The following is a 22887-nucleotide window of genomic DNA, read 5'->3' on the forward strand; positions in this document are numbered from 1 at the left end:
ATCATAAATGAGCCTTTAACTCAACTTTAGTTTCTGTTTCGCTGAAACAAAGATCCGCCTCCTGCGGCATGAACCCAATTGGTAATATTGGGATTTTTAGCAGCGGGAATCCCCCCAAAAAACAGGGGCTTTCCTACAGATGTGTCGACGCTAAAGACATGTCAAAATACGATGTTCGTCTCATGTGATCATAAGTAACACTTTCTCTTTTCAGTAGCAGTATAGGTTTTAGTTTTAGTTTAGAGAACTTCGGTTTAGACATCCTAGTTTAGTTTAGACATCCTGATAGCAGATTTTTAGAGGATCTTATACAAACTGTTCAAATAAGACAGTTAAATGCATGATGTCTCGATAAACTTTATTATTATTATTGATTTCTTTTAGGTGTTTATTCTTTGATCGCTCCAAATTTGAGTTTATGTGATAATTGGGCCTTTTGGTAAGTCACAGTTAGTGTTAATTTATTGAAATTATAGGTATTTTTTGTATTAAATTTGACCTTTTACAAGTGCGTTGTTGGGATTTACTGAAACAGGATGCGCCCTTTTTGTGCTGTTGGATGAGACACACCATAAAGCACATGACTCTGTGTCCCTCTGTAATCTGAAACCGAGAACAGGCTTTCAACAAATCAGGTACTATGATACTGCTTACGTGGATGTCACACAAACTGCCTTGTGTTTTTGATGAGCCAGCAAGAGTATGGAGTGAGACAATCCCTGCACAGATCAGGTGGGAAACAAAGCTTGATTCTATAAAACCCTGTGCTGTAGTTCCTTCACCCGCTCTGACTCACTGGAAGTGTTTGCACTGATCCGCTGTAAGTACACTACCATGCTCTCTGTGCATGTCCATGTGGTTCCCCCTGTGTTTATTCTAATTCACCATGTGTCCTTGTTCACAGTACGTCACTAAGACCACCACGGATGGCTATTCCATTTACTCCAGTACCTTTGCCAGTGGACTTGGTCAGCGTGAGCAGGCCTGGTTGCAAAAGAGCTTCTCCCATACATATCAACTCTTCATCTGCAAACTGTGAGCACTCACCTCCTAGAAGCAGAGGAGATGGTCCCACTGTAGATCCTACTGTAGATGAGACTTGTGGGAGACCAAGAGGAGGCCTGACAGATGGACCATCCAGACAGCACAGAGGTGAAATGAGCTATGGGGAGAGCTGGAAGGAGAGACCCATTACTCCGACACTGCTTGGCCATGAGATCTTGGAGGAGAGGGCAAAGTTCACGGTAGGGATTTAAAGGGAGGGCTCTTCTTTTCCTGCAGACAACAGGCTAAACTTCATCCTGATGTAAAAACAAACAAACAAACAAAAGAAAAACCAAAGAAAAAAAGGATCTCGGATTTAGGGGTTTCCAAAATTGTGCAATCATGTATTTTTAAGTAAGCACATTCTTACATATATATATATATTATATGTGTGTGTGTTAGCTGCATAATAAAACAAGTAAAAGTCACATGTTCAAGTCAAGAGAGCCAAGAACAAACTGTGCAAACTGTGTTAACAAGGGCAGGACCTTAAAAGCCTAAAATAAAAGCTTGTTGGATTTTTACTTTTATAAATAACATCACTGTTGGCTAAATTTCAAACAATATTTGTTTTTTGGAAAGGATTTAGCTGAGTGGGCAAAAAAATGAGTGAATTAAAAAAGTTGTAATTGCTGATGCTGAGGGTGTCAGTTGAACATGCTGCCTTATTCACAAGGGAACACCAAAGCAGGCCATGCCACATGTTTGGAACATTTTCTTTTTATCGGATTTGGGATTTGCATCTCCTTTCAGGATCAGTCAAATTAGGCCGATGTGCAAACCGTTACACTGTGGAACCAGAGGAACTCGTATCATTTTAAAATTTGTCTAGCAAAAGAGAAAGAAAGGGCTGGAACAGGAAATAAAACAATAAAACAATCCTCTGGTTGTTTCAGCATGTCTGTTAGAATGGCCAAATAAATTGGTTCAATCGCGATTTGTCAGCTACCGGAGTTTTGTGTTGGCGCTCTACCTTTGGGAATTCCATGCTGGACTGACGTGGTTTTGTCTTAGCGCCATGGATGAAAGTCGTCATCAGGGGCTGAAGAAATAAAACAACTAGTAAGAGAGAGCAGCTGTTGGCTTTCTAAATAAAGAACTTGTCGTCAATGATTCAGGTTTAATTTTATAATATGCATGCGGCTGCCTGAGCAGCATTGCTTGTAATGACATCTCATTCAGTTTTATGCTGATGTACACCGAGACAGCAAGACGAATCCACTCACTCTGAGAAAACCTGAAGAACAGTGACAGGAATAATATTGCAGTCTACAGTTTGTTGTGAGAAGAGGGGTGAAATACGCCACCCAGACTTTCTTAATGTGTTATAAATGCTTTATTACAGATCATCTTATTGACATTACAGCTGTTTTTAAAGGATGCATTTACAGTTCCTTATACATGTTGTACTATCCTGCTGCTCTTGTTCTTATGTGCACCTGAAATGCACACGCGTACAGTGTCAACTTGCTAAGGCACTCAGTGCAAACCAATACATGTGTCTGTTATTTGTCATATAGTCGTCTGTGCTCTGTAGGTTTATAAAATCGTGGTGGTGGGGAGTCAGGGAGACAGCTGGGTGATCTTCAGAAGATACACAGACTTCTGCAGGCTCAGTGACAAGGTGAGAAGATATCGTGCACCTCAGCAGCTACATATTAGTGTAGCAGCCTATACATTCATGGTGGTGAAATGATGTGCCGTGAGGAGCCCGGAGAGGCTGGAGGGGGTAGATTATATATGGCAAATGCTTCAGCACTTGAGTATCAGTGACTATTGCTTTGCTCGGCCAGTCTTAACCAACAACATTCAGTAAAAGGATGGTTTAGCTGCATGTGGAAAAATGTGGATGTGCATGTGGGTTGGTTTGAGGGTTACAACAATCTGCTGCCTGATTTGTTCAGTACGCTCTCTTTGTTGGGTGCACATGTTGCACCCCTGAATCGGGGAGAATATAACTTGAATTAAGGACAACACAGCGACTGTTCAGCTCACAGCCAGTCTATTTAATGACAGGGATAGAACCAGCACTCCCCCTACAGGTGTATGCTGTAGGTGGAGTGATACTGTGAAGCTATCAAACTCACCCCCATAAAGTAAATTAGTCAGACTAATGAAAAACCTATAAAGTGACATTTTACCTCATGCATTTGTCCGATACACATGCAGACCTTGCTGCAACTGTTCTCTTATTTGCGGCACCGTGATTCAGCGACGCTTTCGGCTCTCATTGATGTAATATTGTTGCCATAGTGATTCTGGTTTCCCGTTTTTGCCCTTTTTGCTCGTCGCCTTGACGCAGCTTCAAGAGCTTTTCCCCAGCTTTCATCCAGCCCTGCCTCCTAAGCGCTGGCTCAAAAACAACTATGATGAGGAGTTTCTAGAAGGGAGGAAAGCTGGACTGCAGACCTTTTTGGAGAACCTAGTGTTACACAAAGAAGTCCTCAGAAGGTGTGTGTGTGTGTGCATGTGTTGTGACTTTTTTTTCAGTACTACTAATTTTGACCTGTACATAAAACCCTTTGGTTCCCCAGTGAAGCTGCAAGACGCTTTCTGTGTTTGGTTGAAGCACCGAGTCCGTTTGACAGCCTGGAGGAAAGCAGGGTGAGGACACGTTGCTCTCAAAGATATTGTCTCAGGGGCTGAATGTAAGGAAAGTTGTGCATCTCAAACACCCTCTGGCTACTGTGTGGCGTGCAGGCCTTTTGTGAGAGTCTCGAGGAAACTCACCTTCGTCTTCAGAGCGAACTCGCGGACAAGCAGAGAGTAGCCGACAGGCTGAAGAAGACTTTGGAGGAGAGAGAGAACCGTCTCAACCTGCTGCTAAAAGAAGCCAAGTAATTATGTTTCTGTTGCACAGCTGGAAACACAGTAAAGCAGGAGCTGCATGCTGTGCTGAAACTGTTCATTTCCCCCGTCTCACACAGATCCCTGTCACTTTCTGCTGAGAGCTCTGAAGCTTCAACAATCACCACCCCCACAGACAGTGACACAGAGGACATGCAGTGACTGACATGGACAAAGAAACAAACTGTAAATAACATATCGAACCAACAAATCTAATCTCAGTCGCCTAACACTGTTTTTTTTTTAATGTCGGCGTTAATGATCAATAATGTTTTCTGTATTTTCTTCTCTAGGTGACAGTAACATGAGCAAGTGGTCGTCAGACATCCTGCTGGTTCCTCTTAAACCCAAATGCACAAGAAAGTCTATGATGTGACCACCGCAGTGCCGAAACAATCATCAGATGCAGTTTAATCTAACCCCTGCCATGCATATGTTTATTTGATTCTTTTCAGGGTGTCACTAAGAGTACTACCTCAAAATACCAAGCACATAGAAGTCCCATAATGTGTATTTACTGCATATTATGCTGCCTAATGAGGGAAAAAATCCCTATTTATTTTTTATTTCAAAGTAATGTATTCAATTCATATCGATGACAATGTTTCATTGATCTTGAATTTTAGTGAACACAAGCTCTTTTTGAAGCATATGAAAAAACAAAACGACCACAAGGGGGCACTGTAATACAATAACAGTTTGAGAAAGCAAAGATCTGCGTGAGAGGGACACTGGGAACTTGATGTTCTGTTCTTATCTCGCACGGAGACATCTCTGTAAGATTTAAGTGCAGAGAAGCACAAAAGCAGGGGAGAGATGTTTTCCTCTTGAGTAGTGAATAACAGCTCGCAATCAATGAAGGAAGCCTGTGTGAATGTGTGTGTGTGTGAGAGAGAGAGCTCCACATCCATCCAAGTAAAGCCTCATTCATGCGCCCCCGTTATCACACTGAATGGCCATGTTGTTTCCTTTCACTCATTCTGTTTGAGTCGCTGAATAAACCAGATATGTGTGGCTTATCCGAGGTCATGAAGGCTACTTTTATGCTGCCGCTGTGAGCAGGTTGGTGCTTAATTATTAGATTTGTACAATGAAAACATTCGACTGGATCTGAGTGGGTTGTATAAAAAACAATCGGTGAGCAAATTAATAATAATAATAATAATAATAAAACATTCACTGTGAAAAACAGGTTGTCCATAGTCAGATATATAAACACACTTACAGCTTGCTTGGCTGCAGAAAAACGTTCATACTCTTTACAGGATTCAGTGAGTCTGGCCACAGCTTACCCAGCAGCTGTGAAATATTGTTTTGAGGTGGGCAGAAAGAATTATGTATTTCACAGTGTTACTGCATGAAGAGATGCAGGCGGCACAGTGGTTTGTTTAATTATGAAGGACAAATCAGGTGGCACAAAACAAAGATTTAATGATTTAATTTATAGTTTTTATCATTTCTCTGATTGTTTATTATCGGTCCATTTGCTTAAGATTATCAGGGCCGTGGGAGGGAGGCGGTGGAGTGTGAGGGTGGTGGTTAAATGGTCACTGTTTATTACAGGCATTTGTGGCCTCCCATGACTTTCTCTGGCACTGACACTAAGTTTGAGGTTTTACGAACGTTGTCCCTGTGGGATGGATTACTATAAAATTACCAACCATCCATCCATCAGTCAATCAATTTCTTAACCACTTGTCCAATTGAAGGCTGGAGGGGAGCTGGAACCTATCCCAGCTGTCATGGGGCGAGATGCCTGGACAGGTCACCCGTCTGTCACGGGGCTAACTCAGAGACACAGACAATTATTCCCGCTCACATTCAGAAGGAGAACATTCAAACTGCACAGGAAGATCCCAGCCGGCTGGTGGATTCGTATCCAGGACCGTCTTTTTCCTTCGCCACCATCAGCAGGTTAAGTGTTATATACTTAACATTGCAGTGGTTAACATGTGTGACTTGCACATGATAGATCACAAGTTGGAAACAGGGAGAAGACATGAACCCAGCATCAGGGAGCCACAAGTTAGTGCACTCCCAGTGCTCCTTCCAAGCACTGAGGTCTGTGTCAGGAAGGCTTCCAGTGCTAAACCCACTATGTGGATTGATTTGCTGTGGCGACCCCTTGGAAAATAAAAGACTGACTGAAAGTACCGTTATACTAATGAGAAAATGTCTAAACTAAAGTTTTGAACCTGATTATTTTTTCCTCTTAGTATTTAGTTCATTGAGTTGAGTTTTTAAGATATTATCATTATATTATTATAAAGCATATATACAAGAAAACAGCTCATCCAGACTTAAATAAAAGTTAAATTGAATTAAACTTTGACCGCTCTTTTTAAAGATGCCTATTACAAGCAGCCAAATCAAATCTTGGCCTTGACTGTCTCACTACACTTGTAAGAAATGGCCACTTGCAGTGAGAGTTATATACAACTCCATTTCTAAAAAGGTTGGGATGTTGCATAAAATGTAAATTAAAACCAAATACAACAGTTTTCAGATAGAAAATAGAACAAAATAGAACAATAGAACCAGAAACCATGTTAAATGTTTAAACTGAGATGTTTCACTATTTCATGAAAAAATGCTTATTTTGACCGTGATGTCAGCAACACATCCAAAAAAGTTGGGAAAAAGCTGGAAAAGTAAGTGCTGCTAAAAAGAATGGCGTTGAGGAATATTATGTAACTAAGCAAGTTAACTGACAGCAGGTCAGTAACATGATTGGGTATAAAAAGAGCATCTTAGAGAGGCAGAGCTTCTCAGAAGTAAAAATGTGCAGAAGTTTACCACGATGATGTTCCTCAATGTACATTTGTAAAGACAGCAATAATCTCATCTACAGAGCATAATATTGTCAAAATGTTCAGATAATCTGGAGAAATCTCTGTGTGCAAGGGACAAGGGTGAAATATTGGATGCCCGTGATGTTTGGGCTCAGAGAGCACTTCAGTAATAACAGGGAAATCACAGCAGGAACACTTCCAGAAATCTCTGTCTGTGAACACAGCCCACAGGGGCATCCATAAATACAGGTTAAAGCTCTAAAATGCAAAGAAGCCAAATGTGACAACTATCCAGCAACATCACTATCAAAGCTCCTTTAAATGGGTTGACGCAACCTGGAAAACTGAAATCTGAAATTTGTTATCAACTTGTCTTCAGCCTTTATCTCTGATGGTATTGAGGTGCATTAGTGCCTATGAAAATCATAGTGTGCACACCTGGAAAGGCACCATCGGTGCTGAGAAGTTTATGCAGGTTTTAGAGCACCATGTGCTCCAATCCAGAAGGGAAGGTCTTGCATATTTCAGTAAGGCAACGCTAAACTGCATCTGTTACAACAGCACGACTTCACCGTAGAAGGTGCTGAACTGGCTGCCTGCAATCCAGATATTTCACCAACTGACAACATTTGGAGCACCATGAAATGAAAAATACAGTAAAGAAGTCCCAGGACTGCTGCGCAGCTATCACACAACTATCAGACAACATTCCTCTGCCAGAAGTCCAGCAGATGGTCTCCTGAGCTCCCAGATGTTTAAGGACATCTGGGAACTTCCTCAGCTTACTCATTTGACATGTTGTCTGTGTCTTATTGTAAATAAAATACAGGTTTATGTCATTTACATATCATTGCATTCTGTTTTTATTTACAGTTTAAAAAGCATCCCAACATTTTTGGATGTAGTAATTAATATCATATTAGATAGTAATTCTTATCCAATTCAGGATTGCAGGGAATTCAAATTTACCTGACAGAGAACTGCAGCTTATTTTTGTTTATCTCAGAAATGCGTGACTCAAAGTCTGCATTCAAAGCCAGAGCACAGAGAAACTTTGTAAACTTATCTGCCACGTGTGCATCAGTGTATGAGGAGACGATGGAACACCATGTTAGAGATTCATTTATCACGTTAAACCTCAGGTTATTGCTCGCTACATCTGTTTGTAGAATCAAAAACTTGGCACACGCTCCACAAGAAAAACAAGACAAGTGAAACATATATGAGAAATGCAAAAAAAGGAGTAATTTCACTTTCCCCCTGTGATTACTCCCATTTGTAAATGACTGACTCTATACAGTTGATCCACTTTCATCACAAATGACTCAAAAACGTTCTGGTATCACATATCATATCACATATCATATTAAAAACAGGCCTCGATCGATCTTAATCTTAAAGCTATTTGTCAATGTGATGGGACAGAAAGGCTCTTTATATTGTATACATGAGACACAGACCAGCTGTACTGGAGAGGTTTTCAATCTTTCTGACTTCTTATATATGGGTATATTTTTTTCTTTCAGCAGTTCAGAAATGAGTTGGATTCTAAGGTTTTATGTGAGAATCCCAAAGAGGTGGGCTGCTGCTGACCCGTGTTTATGTTCCCACACTCTTTTTATTATTTGGGTAAATCCTAATGTGCCTTTAAGTTACTATACATGGCATATTTTGCCAAAAGACCCCAAGACAATGAGTTTTTGTATTTTGGAAGCCCACCATGCTCCTGGTTTGCTGTGTTATCTTCAGGTAATTTGATTAAGCAAAACTATTTAGAAATATAATCCCAGAAAGCACAACTTAATCTCAAAGAATAAATGTTTCAAAAATGGTTTTTGACACAGGTTGTCTCTGGGCCAAGGGATTAGGTACAAAAGCAGGGCCTCTATGAAGTTCTTCTCAGTTTTTATTCCACTCGCACAAACATGAAAAAATAATAAAATTAAAAAAATAAATAAATAAAAATCCTCCACTTACCACAAACTAACAGTAACACATGAAAACCACAGGATTTGGGGCCCTCAGGGCAAGTTTGAAATCCAGCATCAGTGTGGTTTAAAAAAAAAAAGCTGTTGTTCTTGCCGTGCAGATGCTAATGTTTAGTGAATATTTTTGCAATGCCAACAGCAAAGCAGGGGCTCCGTTGAAAAATAAAAAATAAAAAATCTAGACCTTTCTTTAATATAATTTCCAGGTTTCTCTAATGGAATATCACCACTTTTAACAAAGAGCACATGAGGAAACCATACTGAGGTGGCACGGCATACACTAAGAATACATATTCCACTGTTTCCAGTGAAAACCACAGATGCAGGGAGCACTCTCTGTGATGGGGAGCCAAAATATGTATACATATATATATTTTTATGTTCACATAATCCAGCAATTTCCATCCACCCAGAGTATTGTAAATGCAACAATTTCACCCCATTGATGTAAGGACCCTGAGTCCACCCACCGGTTAGGCTTCTGTTTGAATGCAGGCCAGCAGATGCACACAAAGCAGCTGTGCAGGAGGGAGTGAGGCTATAATACAACCGCAGAATTTGCACTCCTGCAGTCCAAAGTTGTCCTCTAAGGCACAATTTTTTTTTAAATTAGCATTTAAAAAGAAAAGGTTTCTGTTATACTGAATAAAAACACCATAAATGTGTTAAAATAGCTAGAGAATTGGGATTTGTCAGCTTTCATTGACATAAAATTCACTTAAAAATAAAAACAAATTGTATTTTTAAAACTTGGCTTTCTTTTCACAAGTATTCACAAGCGAGGAAAGCTGTGAGGACAAGGTTAAAGGGCTGATAATTGACCTTATACTGTACATCTGTTCCTTGTAGAATTCCCTGCGGATCTTTTTACATTCCCGAACACTCCAAGAAATTATTTCCTCTCATTTTTCATGGTCAGTTGTTACATTTGTGCACTTTCACAAGAGTTACATAAGTGCAGATTGCAAAATTGGGTTTGTTTTGCCCCATAATCATGCAAAGCTAAATATTCCTTTATGTTTGATTCTTTGTATGGACTGTGCAATACCACAAAGCAAGTGTAGTTTCTTGTTATTTGTTGTATTTCAACACTGTCTGCTCCAAGTCTGTGTCTGCGAGGGTGAGAAAATACACCTGTGAAGATCATAGCCTATTTAGTGGTGGTGGTGGGAGGAGGGGGGGGTTGCTTTGGGGCTCCACAAGACCAATAAATCCGCCCCTGTCTTTTTCAATTTAGTAATTTCTCCCGTAATTTCTCAGTGTAGACTGACTGGTCTTCAACCAGCTTCTGCTGTGCATCGAGCCCATCACGTCGCGAGTGCGTGTTTCAGTCCTCGTTCGCAGCCCACCTCCTCTTTCACAGCCAGAGAGAAACCTGAGGGAACCAACCAGCCAAGGCGTACGTCACTCACAGATTTCTCCTCCTTTAGCCCCTTAAAGTCCGATATTTATCTTCTAAACGTTAGACTGATTGTTTTTGTTGTTGTTGTTTTTTTGCACCATTGTCATCAACAGATCTCATCATCATCATGAGGAAGATCACCGGCAAACACTTGTTGTGCTTCTTCCTGCTTGCCTTGCCGATGTCCTGGGCAGAGGACACCAAGAAGGATGTGCGGAAAAGGGAGAATGTGACAGGTAAGGATCGATGAGCACAGACCTGATTTGATGTAGTTTTTATTTATTTATGATTATTATTATTAAAAAGTGTCGTGAGGCTGGAGGCTCACCGACAATACCGCTGCTTACAGTGCTGGATAGATAATGTATGTAGCTGACACAGAGTGATGAGGGTCTGTGGGTCTGTGTGTCTGAGGACTGAGCACTTATTATAAACAGATGCGTTATTCTAAGCAGACTAATAAAATCATTAAAAAAAAAAACCCAATAATTAAATAAATAATTACATAACTAAATCCATCTCAGAGGAGGGATCTCCTTTACGAGCCGAAAATAGTAAAACTTAACGAACTCCCAGTCCAGGCAGCACACACGCTAAAGCTTTGATAACAGCAGGATTTATTTTAGCATTGTTAATGCATAGCATTGGTTTACAATCGTTAGGGGGGAGGTATATGTCACATATTTGTCACATTTTGTAAATTTATCATTGTGTTTTCAAATTTAAAAAAGCAACCAAATTAAAATAAAGATGGAATGATCTGAGATGAATCCTGAGCTTTGGGCATTAAATGACAAACAATGTCCACCAGGTTTGTCTAAGTCTGGCATCTGTCTGTAGAGACAAGCTCACCTGTAATATAGTCAAAAAATAGTTTTTTTCACCATTTTCAATATAACTTGAGAATATAAACAATAATTGTATTTTGCTCTTCAAGAAGCTGCCGTTGCTTTCTTCATTGTAATGCAACAACAAAGTGATCTCAAGTGTTTTAAATGTCTGTGGATTATTATTGGAGAAGCATCCCTGCAGTGGTCCACGTAGTGTTCCTTGCAAGTATATTATGTTTATTAGGTGAGCTGATCATGTGAAAAAACATTATCCAGTCATGCTGGTGGAGAACTGTTGAAGTTTCACGGGGCGGATTAATAAAACGAACTAAATAAAACCATAACAGTTGTGACACAGTGAGGTCAGAGCCTCAGACACCTCTACAGTGTTAGAAAAAACATCTTAAAAAAACAGTAATATTCCGGCAGTTGGGGCGCCAAAATAATACCGTAAAATAACAGAAAATAACTTACTCATAAAAATACGGTTATTTCCAGTAATGAAAATACAGTTTGTTGCCCTGATTTTACATGGGATTTTGCCGTTTTCAAGTGCTTTTAAACATTAAATTAGGAACAATTTAATGTGATTAAACAATGAAATTACCTATAAACAAGGTCAATGAATGCGGCAATATGAATAATAATACTTAAATGTACAGAAATATACAGTTAACTTAAATAATAATGGATTGCATTCATATAGCGCTTTATGAGAGCCTCAAAGCACTTTACAATATCCATCTGACCATCACCAGTAGGTGGCAGGTAAAGTGTCTTGCCCAAGGACACAACGACCGAGAGCGTCCGAGCCGGGGCTCGAACCGGCAAACTTCTGATTACAAGGCGAACTGCCAACTCTTGAGCCACGATCGCCTTAAATAACAATAATGATAATGATTATTTGATGTAAAAAAAAAGTTTCTAAGAATCATTTTATATATTTTTCCATAGCATTACATTTGAATTTAACAGTTCAATCTTTCAAATAACGGACAAATATTTGTGAAATCATGATGCATTTGTGAATGTATTTTAACAATCTAAATATGCATATGTACAGACAGATGCATTTAAAAAACAAGAAAATTATGTTTTATTACATTTACAGTGATTTTACGTTAATTTACATTTGAAATGTGAAATCACAGTCTATTTATGTAAATTTAATGATATTCTAGAAGAACAGTACAAAACTGTAAAATACACAGTAAAATACTTTTATATTAGGATTTTTTTACAGTGTACAATGCCTTTAAGAGCCAGTTTGCTCTGGTGATGTGAAAGGAGTAGAACACCCTTCACATTTTTTCTTAGAACAAAACAATTCTGATGATTTTCAGGGGAAAACCAGATACCAAACACCAGAGGCACATTTAAATCATAGCTATTTATTTCTTTTTAAAGACAGTATTTCTTCCCTCTGATGTTCCAGCATGATAAGAGTTTGCAGCTGGAACACTGGAAAATGGGCTGAATATTTACACATATAAAATGATGATAAGTGGTTCCAATAATCATTTGCAACAGTAGATGGTTTAACGCTAACCATTTTCCTTGAGAAACAGCTCTGGAGTGGCAGTGTATGCTGGTAGCATGTAATGAGTTCAACCACAGTGTTTGTGTGCATTGTGCACTGTGGTCTCATAGTCTAGGGGTTAACGCATTTCCCTATTTTGATTCTGCAGAATCAAAATAGGGAAATGCGTTAACATGCATATGTTAAAATGCATATGCATCACCTCGCATGCGAGGTGATGCATATGCAGCCTTTTCAGCTTGTCTACTCCTTGTGTTGGTCTCAAGCCCAGATGAATGACTATGTGAGGAAGGTCTGGTGTGAAGTCTCTGCCAAATCAAATGTTAAAAATTTGTATTTCCATTTGGAGCAGCTGAAAGTTTCCTGTTTGCATGTACTGTTAATAGAAAAATGCATATTTAGGGCCCCTAACCTCAAAATGATTGTGGTACAGTTGAAAGTATTTACAGCTGGATTTAGAGTTCTTGCTTTTAAACAGCAATATGACAGATGCTACACCAACACAGCATCACCTTTTGACATACAGTCTAAACCACAGTTACAAATGTGATTACTCAGTGTGTGGATATCTTATAATCAAGTGGGGAAAACACCTGGCTTTAGCAGCCAATTGCTCTATTAACATTTAAAAGAGGCTGGAAAAGTGAGCTAAATATGATTGAACTACACGGAAAACCAACCATCTGATTTTCATGAGAAAGCAGGAGTGAGGGAAACATTTCAAATGTAAGCACAGAAAGGACATGGGAGATGAGAGTTCATCATATTTTCCTGCAGAAGATGGGGGACAAGACGATTTCAGATAACGTAGTAAAATAAAGATAAGATCAGGGTGCACACGAGAACCTCGGGAACAGCAGGAGACACAAGAAAGGGCGTTTTCCACAAATGTGGCCGATATAGTCTAAACATCTGGTCAAAAAAAGAAAATCGCCCAAAGGTGTTGCGCTGCACCTTTTCTTACCATCCAGCACACCTTGGGGTGATTTTTTTTTTGAGCAGATGTTTAGACTATATCTGTGTTGTGCTGGATGGTAAGAAAAGGTGCCGCAGCTATCAGTCATGGGGCAGAAGGAAAGAAATCATAGCCAAAAGAGAGGCTTTTTGATTTGTTGAACTTGTGCAGCATCCAGTATGGGAGGGTGAGTGTGTTGCTGGTGCCAGTATGTGAGGTGAGTGGTTTGAAAACGTTGTTTCGATTATGATCAAAAGAATGTCCAGGCTGGCGGAGAGGAGATGTAGAGTCAAATAATTCTGATTTCCAGTGGAACGTTGGCTACCTTCTCTGCCATTTCTGTCTGTGAAAAAAACCCAAAACAAAACCCCTCAGTGTCTTGGAGTCTTGGATGCGTATCACATACCAACACGCTTTAAAGCAAACATCTCTTTATGTCCATTTGTAGGCTTGGCATGATAAAATAATTTGGAGGAAGAAAAGAAACCTGCTGTGCTGTTTTGACTGGACTTCTTACAAGTATAAAGCAAAATAAATGATTTAGCTCTAAATGTGTAAAAATGTTCTCTTGCTTCACGGCCAAGAAGAAAAAATCAGTCACGATTGACAGAAACTCCACTGCTGAGAAAAAGGAGTTGTAGATGTTCAGCTGATCCGTCATAAATCTTTCCTCCTACTAGACTATATGATGATCCAGAAAGAAAAGATGATGGAGATCTCAAAGACAACAAATGAGCAGACTTCTAAATCCTTTTTTAACAAGTATCGAAAAACCTTTTTAGTATTTACTTAATGATGCATATAAAAAAACATTAGCAAAAATAACCTTTTTTTTTCTTGCATCCATGCAAGCACAGACTATAATACAATTGAATAAAACGTATTATTGTTTTTAAAGCCCTCCACAAATATGATGCCCACATTTTCTAGTCAGTAAAGCTGGGTTTTCTTTGGCTTGTTTTGAGGAAAAATATGCATATTGTATAAATTTCCTGCTCTAGACCCCAATTACTGTAAAACAAGCCCGTGCTCCAAGTTCTCCGACTTTGCCAGCTGTCAGCTTTAACCCCTCCCCCTCCTGTGTGGCTTCAACTCTGCTCTCGCTGTTGGTTAATCATGGCTGGTGCCCAGACACTCACTCCAAGAGGAGATCCTGGTTTCCTTATTTCATAATCTAAGGGCCGATTCTTGTAGTATTTAGTATTAGAGTCTTAAAATATTTACTATTGTACATATTTACAATTTTTAATCATGTATTGTGCACAAGGGGCTGCATTGTTGAAACACTGAATTGATCTTTTGACTCTGCTTTTATTTCCATTCCCAGTTTGGAGCCAAGCGAAGAATAGGCGGCTGTTTGCAAGGCAAAAGATTTCTCCACCACGCCAAAGTGTCACTCCCGTAAGTTTTTACTGTCGACCAGTGTTGGTCAAGTTACTTGAAAAAAGTAATCAGTAACTAATTACTGATTACTTACCCAAAAAAGTAATCCCGTTACTTTACTGATTACTTATTTTCAAAAGTAATTAATTACTTAGTTACTTAGTTACTTTTTAAAAACACGATTTACAACCTGAATAGGTAATAAAGCGATAGATCTTTCAGCCCAATTCTACTTTTTCTGCATAATCCATCACAAAATGTAATCAAATTGAAAAGTCCCTTTTTAAAACTTGTTTTATTAGTTTTAATCTTTTAACTTTATGCATCAAGCAAAAATTTAATTATATGCAACATTCTCTGACTTGAATAAATTAGTTTAACATTTAAACCTATTTTCTGCACATTCCAGCACATAAAATATTTTTTTGTGTGTGTTTACACTCACTCTTTCAAATAGATGCAAGTAAAACACAGCAGAAAATAAATAAAGTCACAGACTGGCGGTCCTGTTGCTCTATTTTCACCTGTAAAGCAGGAGTGGGGTAGGCGGAGGTTTACCCTGGTGCAGGTGTGCCGCAGCGGTCAGTGGAAGAATCCGCGAGTTTCTCTGTGAATTTCCCATTACGTCATAGCGCACTCGGTGCTTGCTCGGAAGTTTAGGGGTTTTTTTCGCTGTAAAAAGAAGTTTTCTTCCCACGCACAACGGACACTAATGTTTTTGTCACTTTTTATGGAATCAAACTCAAAGTAAGGTCAGTACTTCCATGCTTTAAACGCTGCAGGCTCATACTCTCTCCCGCTCGATATATTATCCATTGTTGATCTGCACACAGCTGTTGTCACACTGTCATGAGACATTCTCGCAAAAAAAATCACGGTTTTAGTAACGCAGTAACCCAGCGTTCCTACGGGAAAGTAACGGTAATCTAATTACCGTTTTTGCAATAGTAATCCCTTACTTTACTCGTTACTTAAAAAAAGTAATCGGATTACAGTAACGCGTTACTGCCCATCTCTGCTGTCGACTCTATTTGTCATAAACTCACTGATTTAGTAGTAACGCTGTGTAAAATTGCTCATTTTAAAAGTATTCAGAGGTAGTTGCTGACATGTTTCAGTGACATGCCCTTAGTCTTTGTAAAGATGTTCCTGAAAATGCCTTTTTCGGTTTGTTAGGCAATTTTTTATTGTGAGGTGAATTTATAATCCTGTTTATTGGATTTGAAAATTTCCTGCTTGCTTTCCATTGGCAGGAAAACGCCAGACAACAGTGAACACATGTGACATGCAGCAAAATGTGGTGACAGCAACACAACCCAGTTTTCCACAAGGATCAAATTTCCCACCAATGAAAACGAAGCACATCACAATAATTTAACAGTGATGATAAAAATTCAGTGTGACCTTAATCCTGCCCTCTGAGCTAAATTCTCAGTGTCGTGAATTCACTTGTTATAGTTTTTTATATTGCTAAGACATATTTCTTGAAACCATTTTGTTAAAACAATACAAACAAATCAATGTTCAAGCTATCTGTTAAAAACTCCATGCAGAAAACCTCCAGTGAAACCGAACAATTATCTATGTCGTGGCTCAAGAGTTGGGAGTTCGCCTTGTAATCGGAAGGTTGCCGGTTCGAGCTCCGGCTTGGATGGTCTCAGTCGTTGTGTCCTTGGGCAAGACACTTCACCCGTTGCCTACTGGTGGTGGTCAGAGGGCCCGTTGGCGCCAGTGTCCGGCAGCCTCGCCTCTGTCAGTGCGCCCCAGGGCAGCTGTGGCTACAATGTAGCTTGCCATCACCAGTGTGTGAATGGGTGGATGACTGGTTGTGTAAAGCGCTTTGGGGTCCTTAGGGACTAGAAAAGCGCTATACAAATACAGGCCATTTACCATTTATGCAAAGTTTGAAATGTGCTCAGATCAGTGTTTTCACATCAGCCTAACAAGGAAGGAGCTCTTTAACTTTTAGCTTTTGACTGTTTTAGCTCTTGAGACTGTGTTTTAGCATGAAAGTTAGCTCACGGGTGAGATAGAGACTGACACCAACAATTGATGGCAACAAGAAAGGCAGAGGAGGAAGTGTCTGTGTAAGAGGATGATGAGAGAAAGATCAGGAAACTCAGATGAAATTTACCAGCTGATTAAATACGTTTGTGTTCGTGGAGTTCCAAACCAGATGAAAAAGAAACGGAGAACCAAATGACTTGCATGTGTCACATTTACGTTCATTAACACAAAAGTTTTGATTCATTCATAATAAATTCCTGTGTTGAGCTTATCCCGGCTGTCAATGAGTCACTTGAAGTTTAAGTCCTGCTTTCATCGTCTGTTTTGAAATTTTTGTAGATTAATTAGACGACCACAAAAAACGCGGTTTAGTGGAAGAAGTGGACATTATTTTTGGAGCTACCCGTCAGGAATACCACGTTGTTGATGTAGCGTAACGAGGGCTCAGAAGTCTTATTTCTACTTGGTTTAAATGAACTGGAAAAAAATGTGTGGTTTTTATGGACGGATAAAACTGGGGTTTTTTCGGGTGGGGTAAGAGGCTGGAGAAAAGGGTGGACAATTCAACAGCTTTGCTCTGACTTTCACAGTTTTTTGTGCCACATAATTATAAATCAGGTATGTAAAGGACCCAATATTAAGAAAACTGTAGAAAGAGGACACTTATGAATGAATTACAGCATGAGAAATTATTTGTAGCGGATGGCACAGTGGTCATCTGCAGTGACTGACTGAGGGTGAAGGGATGGAGACAGGGCAAATGACCCACTGTGGATAAGAGCCAGAGATGAATAATAACAAATCATTAAATGCAGACTGGTGTATAAACACATAGTGAGTGAAACAAGGTGAATCAAGAAGAAGCGCACAGTGCATCATGGGAGCCTCCAGCAGTCTAGACCTTTTGTAGCATAACTAAGTGAGGATTTAGGGTGACCTGATCCAGCCATAACTATAAGCTTTATCAAAAAGGAAAGCGCTTACTCTAATCTTCAAAGTAGAGACAGTGTCTGTCTCCACAAACTGGGAGCTGGTTCATAGAAGAGGAGTCTTGAAGATGAAGGCTCACCCTCCCTTACTTTTAAATATCCTAGGAACCATCAGTAAAGCAACAGTAAACATACTGTCAGCAGGGCAAACCGTGTGGGAATTATTAAAGGACCCAAGATGCAGGCACTACTGATGTGAGTGGGCTTTTATTGAGGAGGATGACATACAACAAAAGGCGAGGGTGGCGAGAACAGAACTGACAAAACCTAAACTGGGAAAACTAAACAAAGAACCTGAAACCTACTATGAAATCCTAAACTGGGAAAACTAAGAATAAAACAAACCTGAAACCTAGAGACACAAACAGAACCGCAGGGAGACGTAGACAGATGCAGGGAAACCAAACAGACAAACCAGCAACAGGCAGGAGAACACACGGGGCTTAAATACTCACAGGAGTAATCATGGGATGGGACACAGGAGGGGAACACACCTGGGAGAAATCAGGGCTGACGAGACACAGACGTCAGGCTGAGAACACTCACATGAGACACAGGTCGTGTCCAAATTCATGGGCTGCATCCTCCTGAGGACCCGGCCTTCGCGGTCTACGTGGGCCGGGTCCTCAGAAGGTCGGGTAGGCCAGAAGTAAACGGCCGTGAAATTGGACGGTGTAGCCTTCTGATTAGCGTCACCGCTGTCTCGGTGGAGTCTAGGCAGCATCATTAGAAGACATAGCATACATTTTCACTGCTATGCAGATGACATCTATGAAGCCAGATAACGCACACCAATTAGTTAAACTGCAGGAATGTCTTCAAGACATAAAGACCTGGATGGCCGCTAACTTTCTGCTTCTTAATTCAGATAAAACTGAGGTTATTGTACTCGGCCCTGAAAATCTTAGAAATATGGTATCTAACCAGATTCTTACTCTGGATGGCATTACCTTGGCCTCCAGTAACGCTGTGAGGAACCTTGGAGTCATTTTTGACCAGGATATGTCCTTCAACGCACATATTAAACAAATATGTAAGACTGCTTTCTTCCATTTGCGCAACATCTCTAAAATTAGAAATATCCTGTCTCAGAGTGACGCTGAAAAACTAGTTCATGCATTTATTACTTCCAGGCTGGACGACTGCAATTCATTATTATCAGGATGTCCTAAAAACTTGCTGAAAAGTCTTCAGCTAATCCAAAATGCTGCAGCAAGAGTCCTGACAGGGACTAGAAAGAGAGAGCAGATTTCTCCTGTTTTGGCTTCCCTTCATTGGCTTCCTGTTAAATCCAGAATTGAATTCAAAATCCTGCTCCTCACATACAAGGTCTTAAATAATCAGGCCCCATCTTATCCTAATGACCTTGTAGTACCATATCACCCTATTAGAGCACTTCGCTCTCGCACTGCAGGCCTACTTGTTGTTCCTAGAGTATTTAAAAGTAGAATGGGAGGGAAAGCCTTCAGTTTTCAGGCCCCTCTTCTGTGGAACCAGCTTCCAGTTTGGATTCGGGAGACAGACACTATCTCTACTTTTAAGATTAGGCTTAAAACTTTCCTTTTTGCTAAAGCATATAGTTAGGGCTGGACCAGGTGACCCTGAATCCTCCCTTAGTTGTGCTGCAATAGACGTAGGCTGCCGAGGATTCCCATGATGCATTGAGTTTTTCCTTTCCAGTCACCTTTCTCACTCACTATGTGTTGATAGACCTCTCTGCATTGAATCATATCTGTTATTAACCTCTGTCTCTCTTCCACAGCATGTCTTTATCCTGTCTTCCTTCTCTCACCGCAACCGGTCACAGCAGATGGCCCCGTCCCTCCCTGAGCCTGGTTCTGCTGGAGGTTTCTTCCTGTTAAAAGGGAGTTTTTCCTTCCCACTGTCGCCAAAGTGCTTGCTCATAGGGGGTCATATGATTGTTGGGTTTTTCTCTGTATCTATGAAGCGCCTTGAGGCGACTTTTGTTGTGATTTGGCGCTATATAAATAAAATTGAATTGAATTGAATTGAATTGACACATACAGTACTATGAGGTCTTTAGGATAAGATGAGGTCTGATTATTTAAGACCTTGTATGTGAGAAGATCACAGAAGAAAAGCAACTATGCAAGAAATACGCTCGATCTTTCTAGTCCATGGGTGTCAAACTTAAGGGCCTAAATTCAGGAAAGAATAAATGTGTAATTAAATGTTATCATATTGTTAGAAAGGTGAATTTCCATCTTAAGTGGTCTGGCCCACTTTAGATCAAGTGCACTGTATGTGTTGTCCTATGATGTAGCATGAATTTGACTCCCTCTTATTGTCCCTGTCAGAACTCTCGCAACAAAACGTCTTTCAGTGAGTGAGATTTTTCTTAAAAGAGTAAACAGGACTTGTGCCTAAATTTAAAAAATAACAACAAAACAAACTGTTGAAGCTTTTGCCAAAAGGCTGATTAAAAAAAATAGTTTAGTAATAACAGTGAAGTTAATGGCTGTAAAACCAAAACAACACTAAAACGCTTTGTAGAGCTGCCATGAGTCGGGGGTCAAATAGTTCACATGTATTTAAATGACTTTTCCACTTCTTCCACTGACTCGTGCTTTTTCCACATATTCTGTCTCTGTTGGAATTGCTTTAGAAGCACAAGTCGAACCTTGTAACTCCGGCGCGTCGCTGCGGACGCTTGATGGAAAGCTGCTCCCCTCACCTGCTGTGCTGCGACCCCTGCGCCTCCTGCCGCTGTCGACTCTTCAACACCATCTGTCACTGCTGGAGGATGAACCCCCTCTGCTTAAAGAGGACCTAGATGCAGCACGCACATGCATGCACATGCATGCACATGCACGCAAACACATCACAACGCCTGAACGTATATTGTGGTTGACAAAAGAGCACGGAAAGATTCACATCTGCTCTGTGGGTTTGTCTGCACAAATGCAGTTAAGAGATTAAACATCAAAATAAAATCGAAGCATTTTGAAAAATGCTTCTGATATCATGTGAGGCATTTGTTTATATTTGTTTGTATTTATTCAAGAGTTCTTCTGTCTTCAGCGGCAAAAAGTATGAAAAAAAATACTCACAGAAATCTTTGCACAGTGTTAAAATATCCTAAAACAGTATATGTATGCATAAAAAGAGATGGGTGACGTGCTTTTTCATGTATGTAGACAATCTGATATTAACTGTGTGTTGCATTATGGGTATTTCCCACATGTTTGCTGCTTTTGAATATCTTGCTGCTGGGGATACCTGCAAGTAAATTTACTTTGGAACATAAATGTGTTGTTGCTTTTAGACTTAATGAGGACCAAATGGCATTTACTTATGTTCCCCACGCCTTGAAAATCAGATATATATGTTTGGACTTGCCTGCCTCTTGTGGATTAAGGAGTTTATATTTTTGCTATTGAATAAACACACTGTCAGCCTAAATTCTCCTTGCATTTCTCCATGTGGAACCTATTAAGATGCTAAAAAAACATTTTTAATGATTTGCTACTTTAATGTTGATTTTAGAGTAAATGCGGTACACAGGATTAAAAACAAGAGAGTAAAGAATACGTTACTGCAGGCCGACCTGTCTCTCGTAGTTAAACAGTGACTTAACCAGCATTTTGAGGTTTTCCAGGACAATTATGTGAATAGCAGAAAGATAATAAATAGACCTTCTTTTGGAGGCTCAGCTCAGTATCCCGAGGAGATGCACAGAGACACATGCTTTCTGTGTAAATTCCAAAGGAAAGTGGTTATAAATCCTATCCAGGAAATGTGTGGTCCACATAATATATTATCTTGTCTGGGACACTGTCTGCTTCTGCTTTGAAAAATGGCAAATGGGCAAACTGAACACCATTTGTCAGTAGTAGTTATGTAATGAATGATTATTCCTTTCATGGAGATCCTTATATGTCCATTATGTCCATGAGCATGAAGGAGTTTAAGACAGGAAAGAGCCAATGTTACAGAAAAAGGCCTAACAGTTAGCCCTAACCCTAACAACAGAAGACAGAAGAAGATCTTTTATAGCTCCAAAAGTTCCCACATAGCAAGCAGGTCTGGCCCGGATCTAGTATCAAGCCGGCACTGCTGGCTGACTTCTGGCATGATAAATGGTAAAATGGTAAATGGCCTGTATTTGTATAGCGCTTTATTTAGTCCCTAAGGACCCCAAAGCGCTTTACACTACATTCAGTCATTCACCCATTCACACACACATTCACACACTGGATGACATACGATAAGACGTATGTCATCCAGATATGGGCCAGGCCTGGCATAGAGGCCACTGTTTATGTGATGGCACGCCATATCTGGCTCGATTGTGGTTTGGTGTATGTGGCCCAGGCTCATAGAAAACAGGTCTGGCCCGGATCCAGCATCAAGCTGGCACTTCTGACTGACTGGTTTTATGGCAGAGTGTATGTCAACCAGATGTGGGCCAGGTCTGGCAATGATGGCAGTATTTATGTTCCTATTTTCCTATTTTAGTTAGAAGGCCAAATGTCATGTTGCAATACTATACTGCTATGGTAGCCAACTTTTCAAATGCAGGTTTGACAGGTTTGCGAGTGTACACTTTATCCAAAACCTAGTGAGGGTTTACTCGTGTTTACCACCGGGTGGCTGTAGCTCAGGAGGTAGAGCAGGTCACCTACTAATCAGAAGGTTAGTAGTTTGATCCCTGGCTCCTCCAGTCTGCATGTCAAGAGTGTGAATGTAGTTAGGAAACACTCAGTTTAGAGAAAGTGGGTGAATGTGGCATGTTGTATAGAAACTTGAGTAACCTGGGAGAGCAGAAAAGCATAATATTAGAATCAGTGCATTTACTGACTTAACAGAGTTACGTCATGTTACTTTTGCACTAGTATGTTCTGGCACATGTTAATATTACATGGCTTGATTAAGGTACACATTAGGCTGACATCTGGGGCCAGAACTGAAACTGTTCTGGGCCACCAGTGTGTCTGCAACTGGCCTTGTGCTGGCCCATGTGTGGGTCACCTCTGGCAAACCAGATCTGGGCCACCAAAGAGCCGTCATTCTTTGCGGTATGTGGGCCATGTGTAAGCACATTGTGTGGGCCAGATCCGAACCATACCAATTATGCTATGTGGGCTTC

The 22887-nt window shown here is 40.2% G+C and overlaps 2 protein-coding genes and 1 long non-coding RNA gene across 3 annotated transcripts; 2 read left to right on the top strand and 1 right to left on the bottom strand.

Moving 5' to 3' along the window:
- The first annotated feature begins 173 nt into the window (after positions 1 to 173).
- Positions 174 to 4910, top strand: LOC146367329 (sorting nexin-16). The gene is made up of 8 exons (XM_084912035.1): positions 174 to 820; positions 905 to 1244; positions 2582 to 2668; positions 3347 to 3495; positions 3579 to 3648; positions 3745 to 3881; positions 3972 to 4077; positions 4185 to 4910. Exons 2-7 carry the CDS (start codon positions 927 to 929, stop codon positions 4051 to 4053), a joined length of 843 nt encoding a protein of 280 aa, XP_084768161.1. The 5' UTR covers positions 174 to 820; positions 905 to 926; the 3' UTR covers positions 4054 to 4077; positions 4185 to 4910.
- LOC146367330 (uncharacterized) lies at positions 1221 to 3935 on the bottom strand. The gene is made up of 3 exons (XR_014797555.1): positions 3775 to 3935; positions 2018 to 2086; positions 1221 to 1301 (listed from the first exon to the last, which is right to left on the bottom strand). It is a non-coding gene; the product is annotated as an uncharacterized LOC146367330 (long non-coding RNA).
- A 5074-nt stretch (positions 4911 to 9984) lies between the features above and the next one.
- asip2b (agouti signaling protein, nonagouti homolog (mouse) 2b) lies at positions 9985 to 21200 on the top strand. Its single transcript, XM_084911987.1, has 4 exons — positions 9985 to 10070; positions 10187 to 10309; positions 14726 to 14799; positions 20404 to 21200. Exons 2-4 carry the CDS (start codon positions 10201 to 10203, stop codon positions 20569 to 20571), a joined length of 351 nt encoding a protein of 116 aa, XP_084768113.1. The 5' UTR covers positions 9985 to 10070; positions 10187 to 10200; the 3' UTR covers positions 20572 to 21200.
- Positions 21201 to 22887: the final 1687 nt, after the last annotated feature.

This window comes from Perissodus microlepis, chromosome 18 (assembly GCF_051167445.1).
Source record: "Perissodus microlepis isolate ML-2025 ecotype Zambia chromosome 18, ASM5116744v1, whole genome shotgun sequence".
Lineage (NCBI taxonomy): Eukaryota > Metazoa > Chordata > Actinopteri > Cichliformes > Cichlidae > Perissodus > Perissodus microlepis.

Excerpts from the sequence above, each read along its gene's own strand:
- LOC146367329 (XM_084912035.1), top strand. The coding sequence starts at position 927 with ATGGCTATTCCATTTACTCCAGTACCTTTGCCAGTGGACTTGGTCAGC. Across the intron at positions 1,245-2,581 it reads AGGAGAGGGCAAAGTTCACG|GTTTATAAAATCGTGGTGGT; the intron begins GTAGGGATTTAA and ends TGTGCTCTGTAG. Across the intron at positions 2,669-3,346 it reads TCTGCAGGCTCAGTGACAAG|CTTCAAGAGCTTTTCCCCAG; the intron begins GTGAGAAGATAT and ends GCCTTGACGCAG.
- asip2b (XM_084911987.1), top strand. The coding sequence starts at position 10,201 with ATGAGGAAGATCACCGGCAAACACTTGTTGTGCTTCTTCCTGCTTGCC. Across the intron at positions 10,310-14,725 it reads GAAAAGGGAGAATGTGACAG|TTTGGAGCCAAGCGAAGAAT; the intron begins GTAAGGATCGAT and ends TTCCATTCCCAG. Across the intron at positions 14,800-20,403 it reads CACGCCAAAGTGTCACTCCC|AAGCACAAGTCGAACCTTGT; the intron begins GTAAGTTTTTAC and ends GAATTGCTTTAG.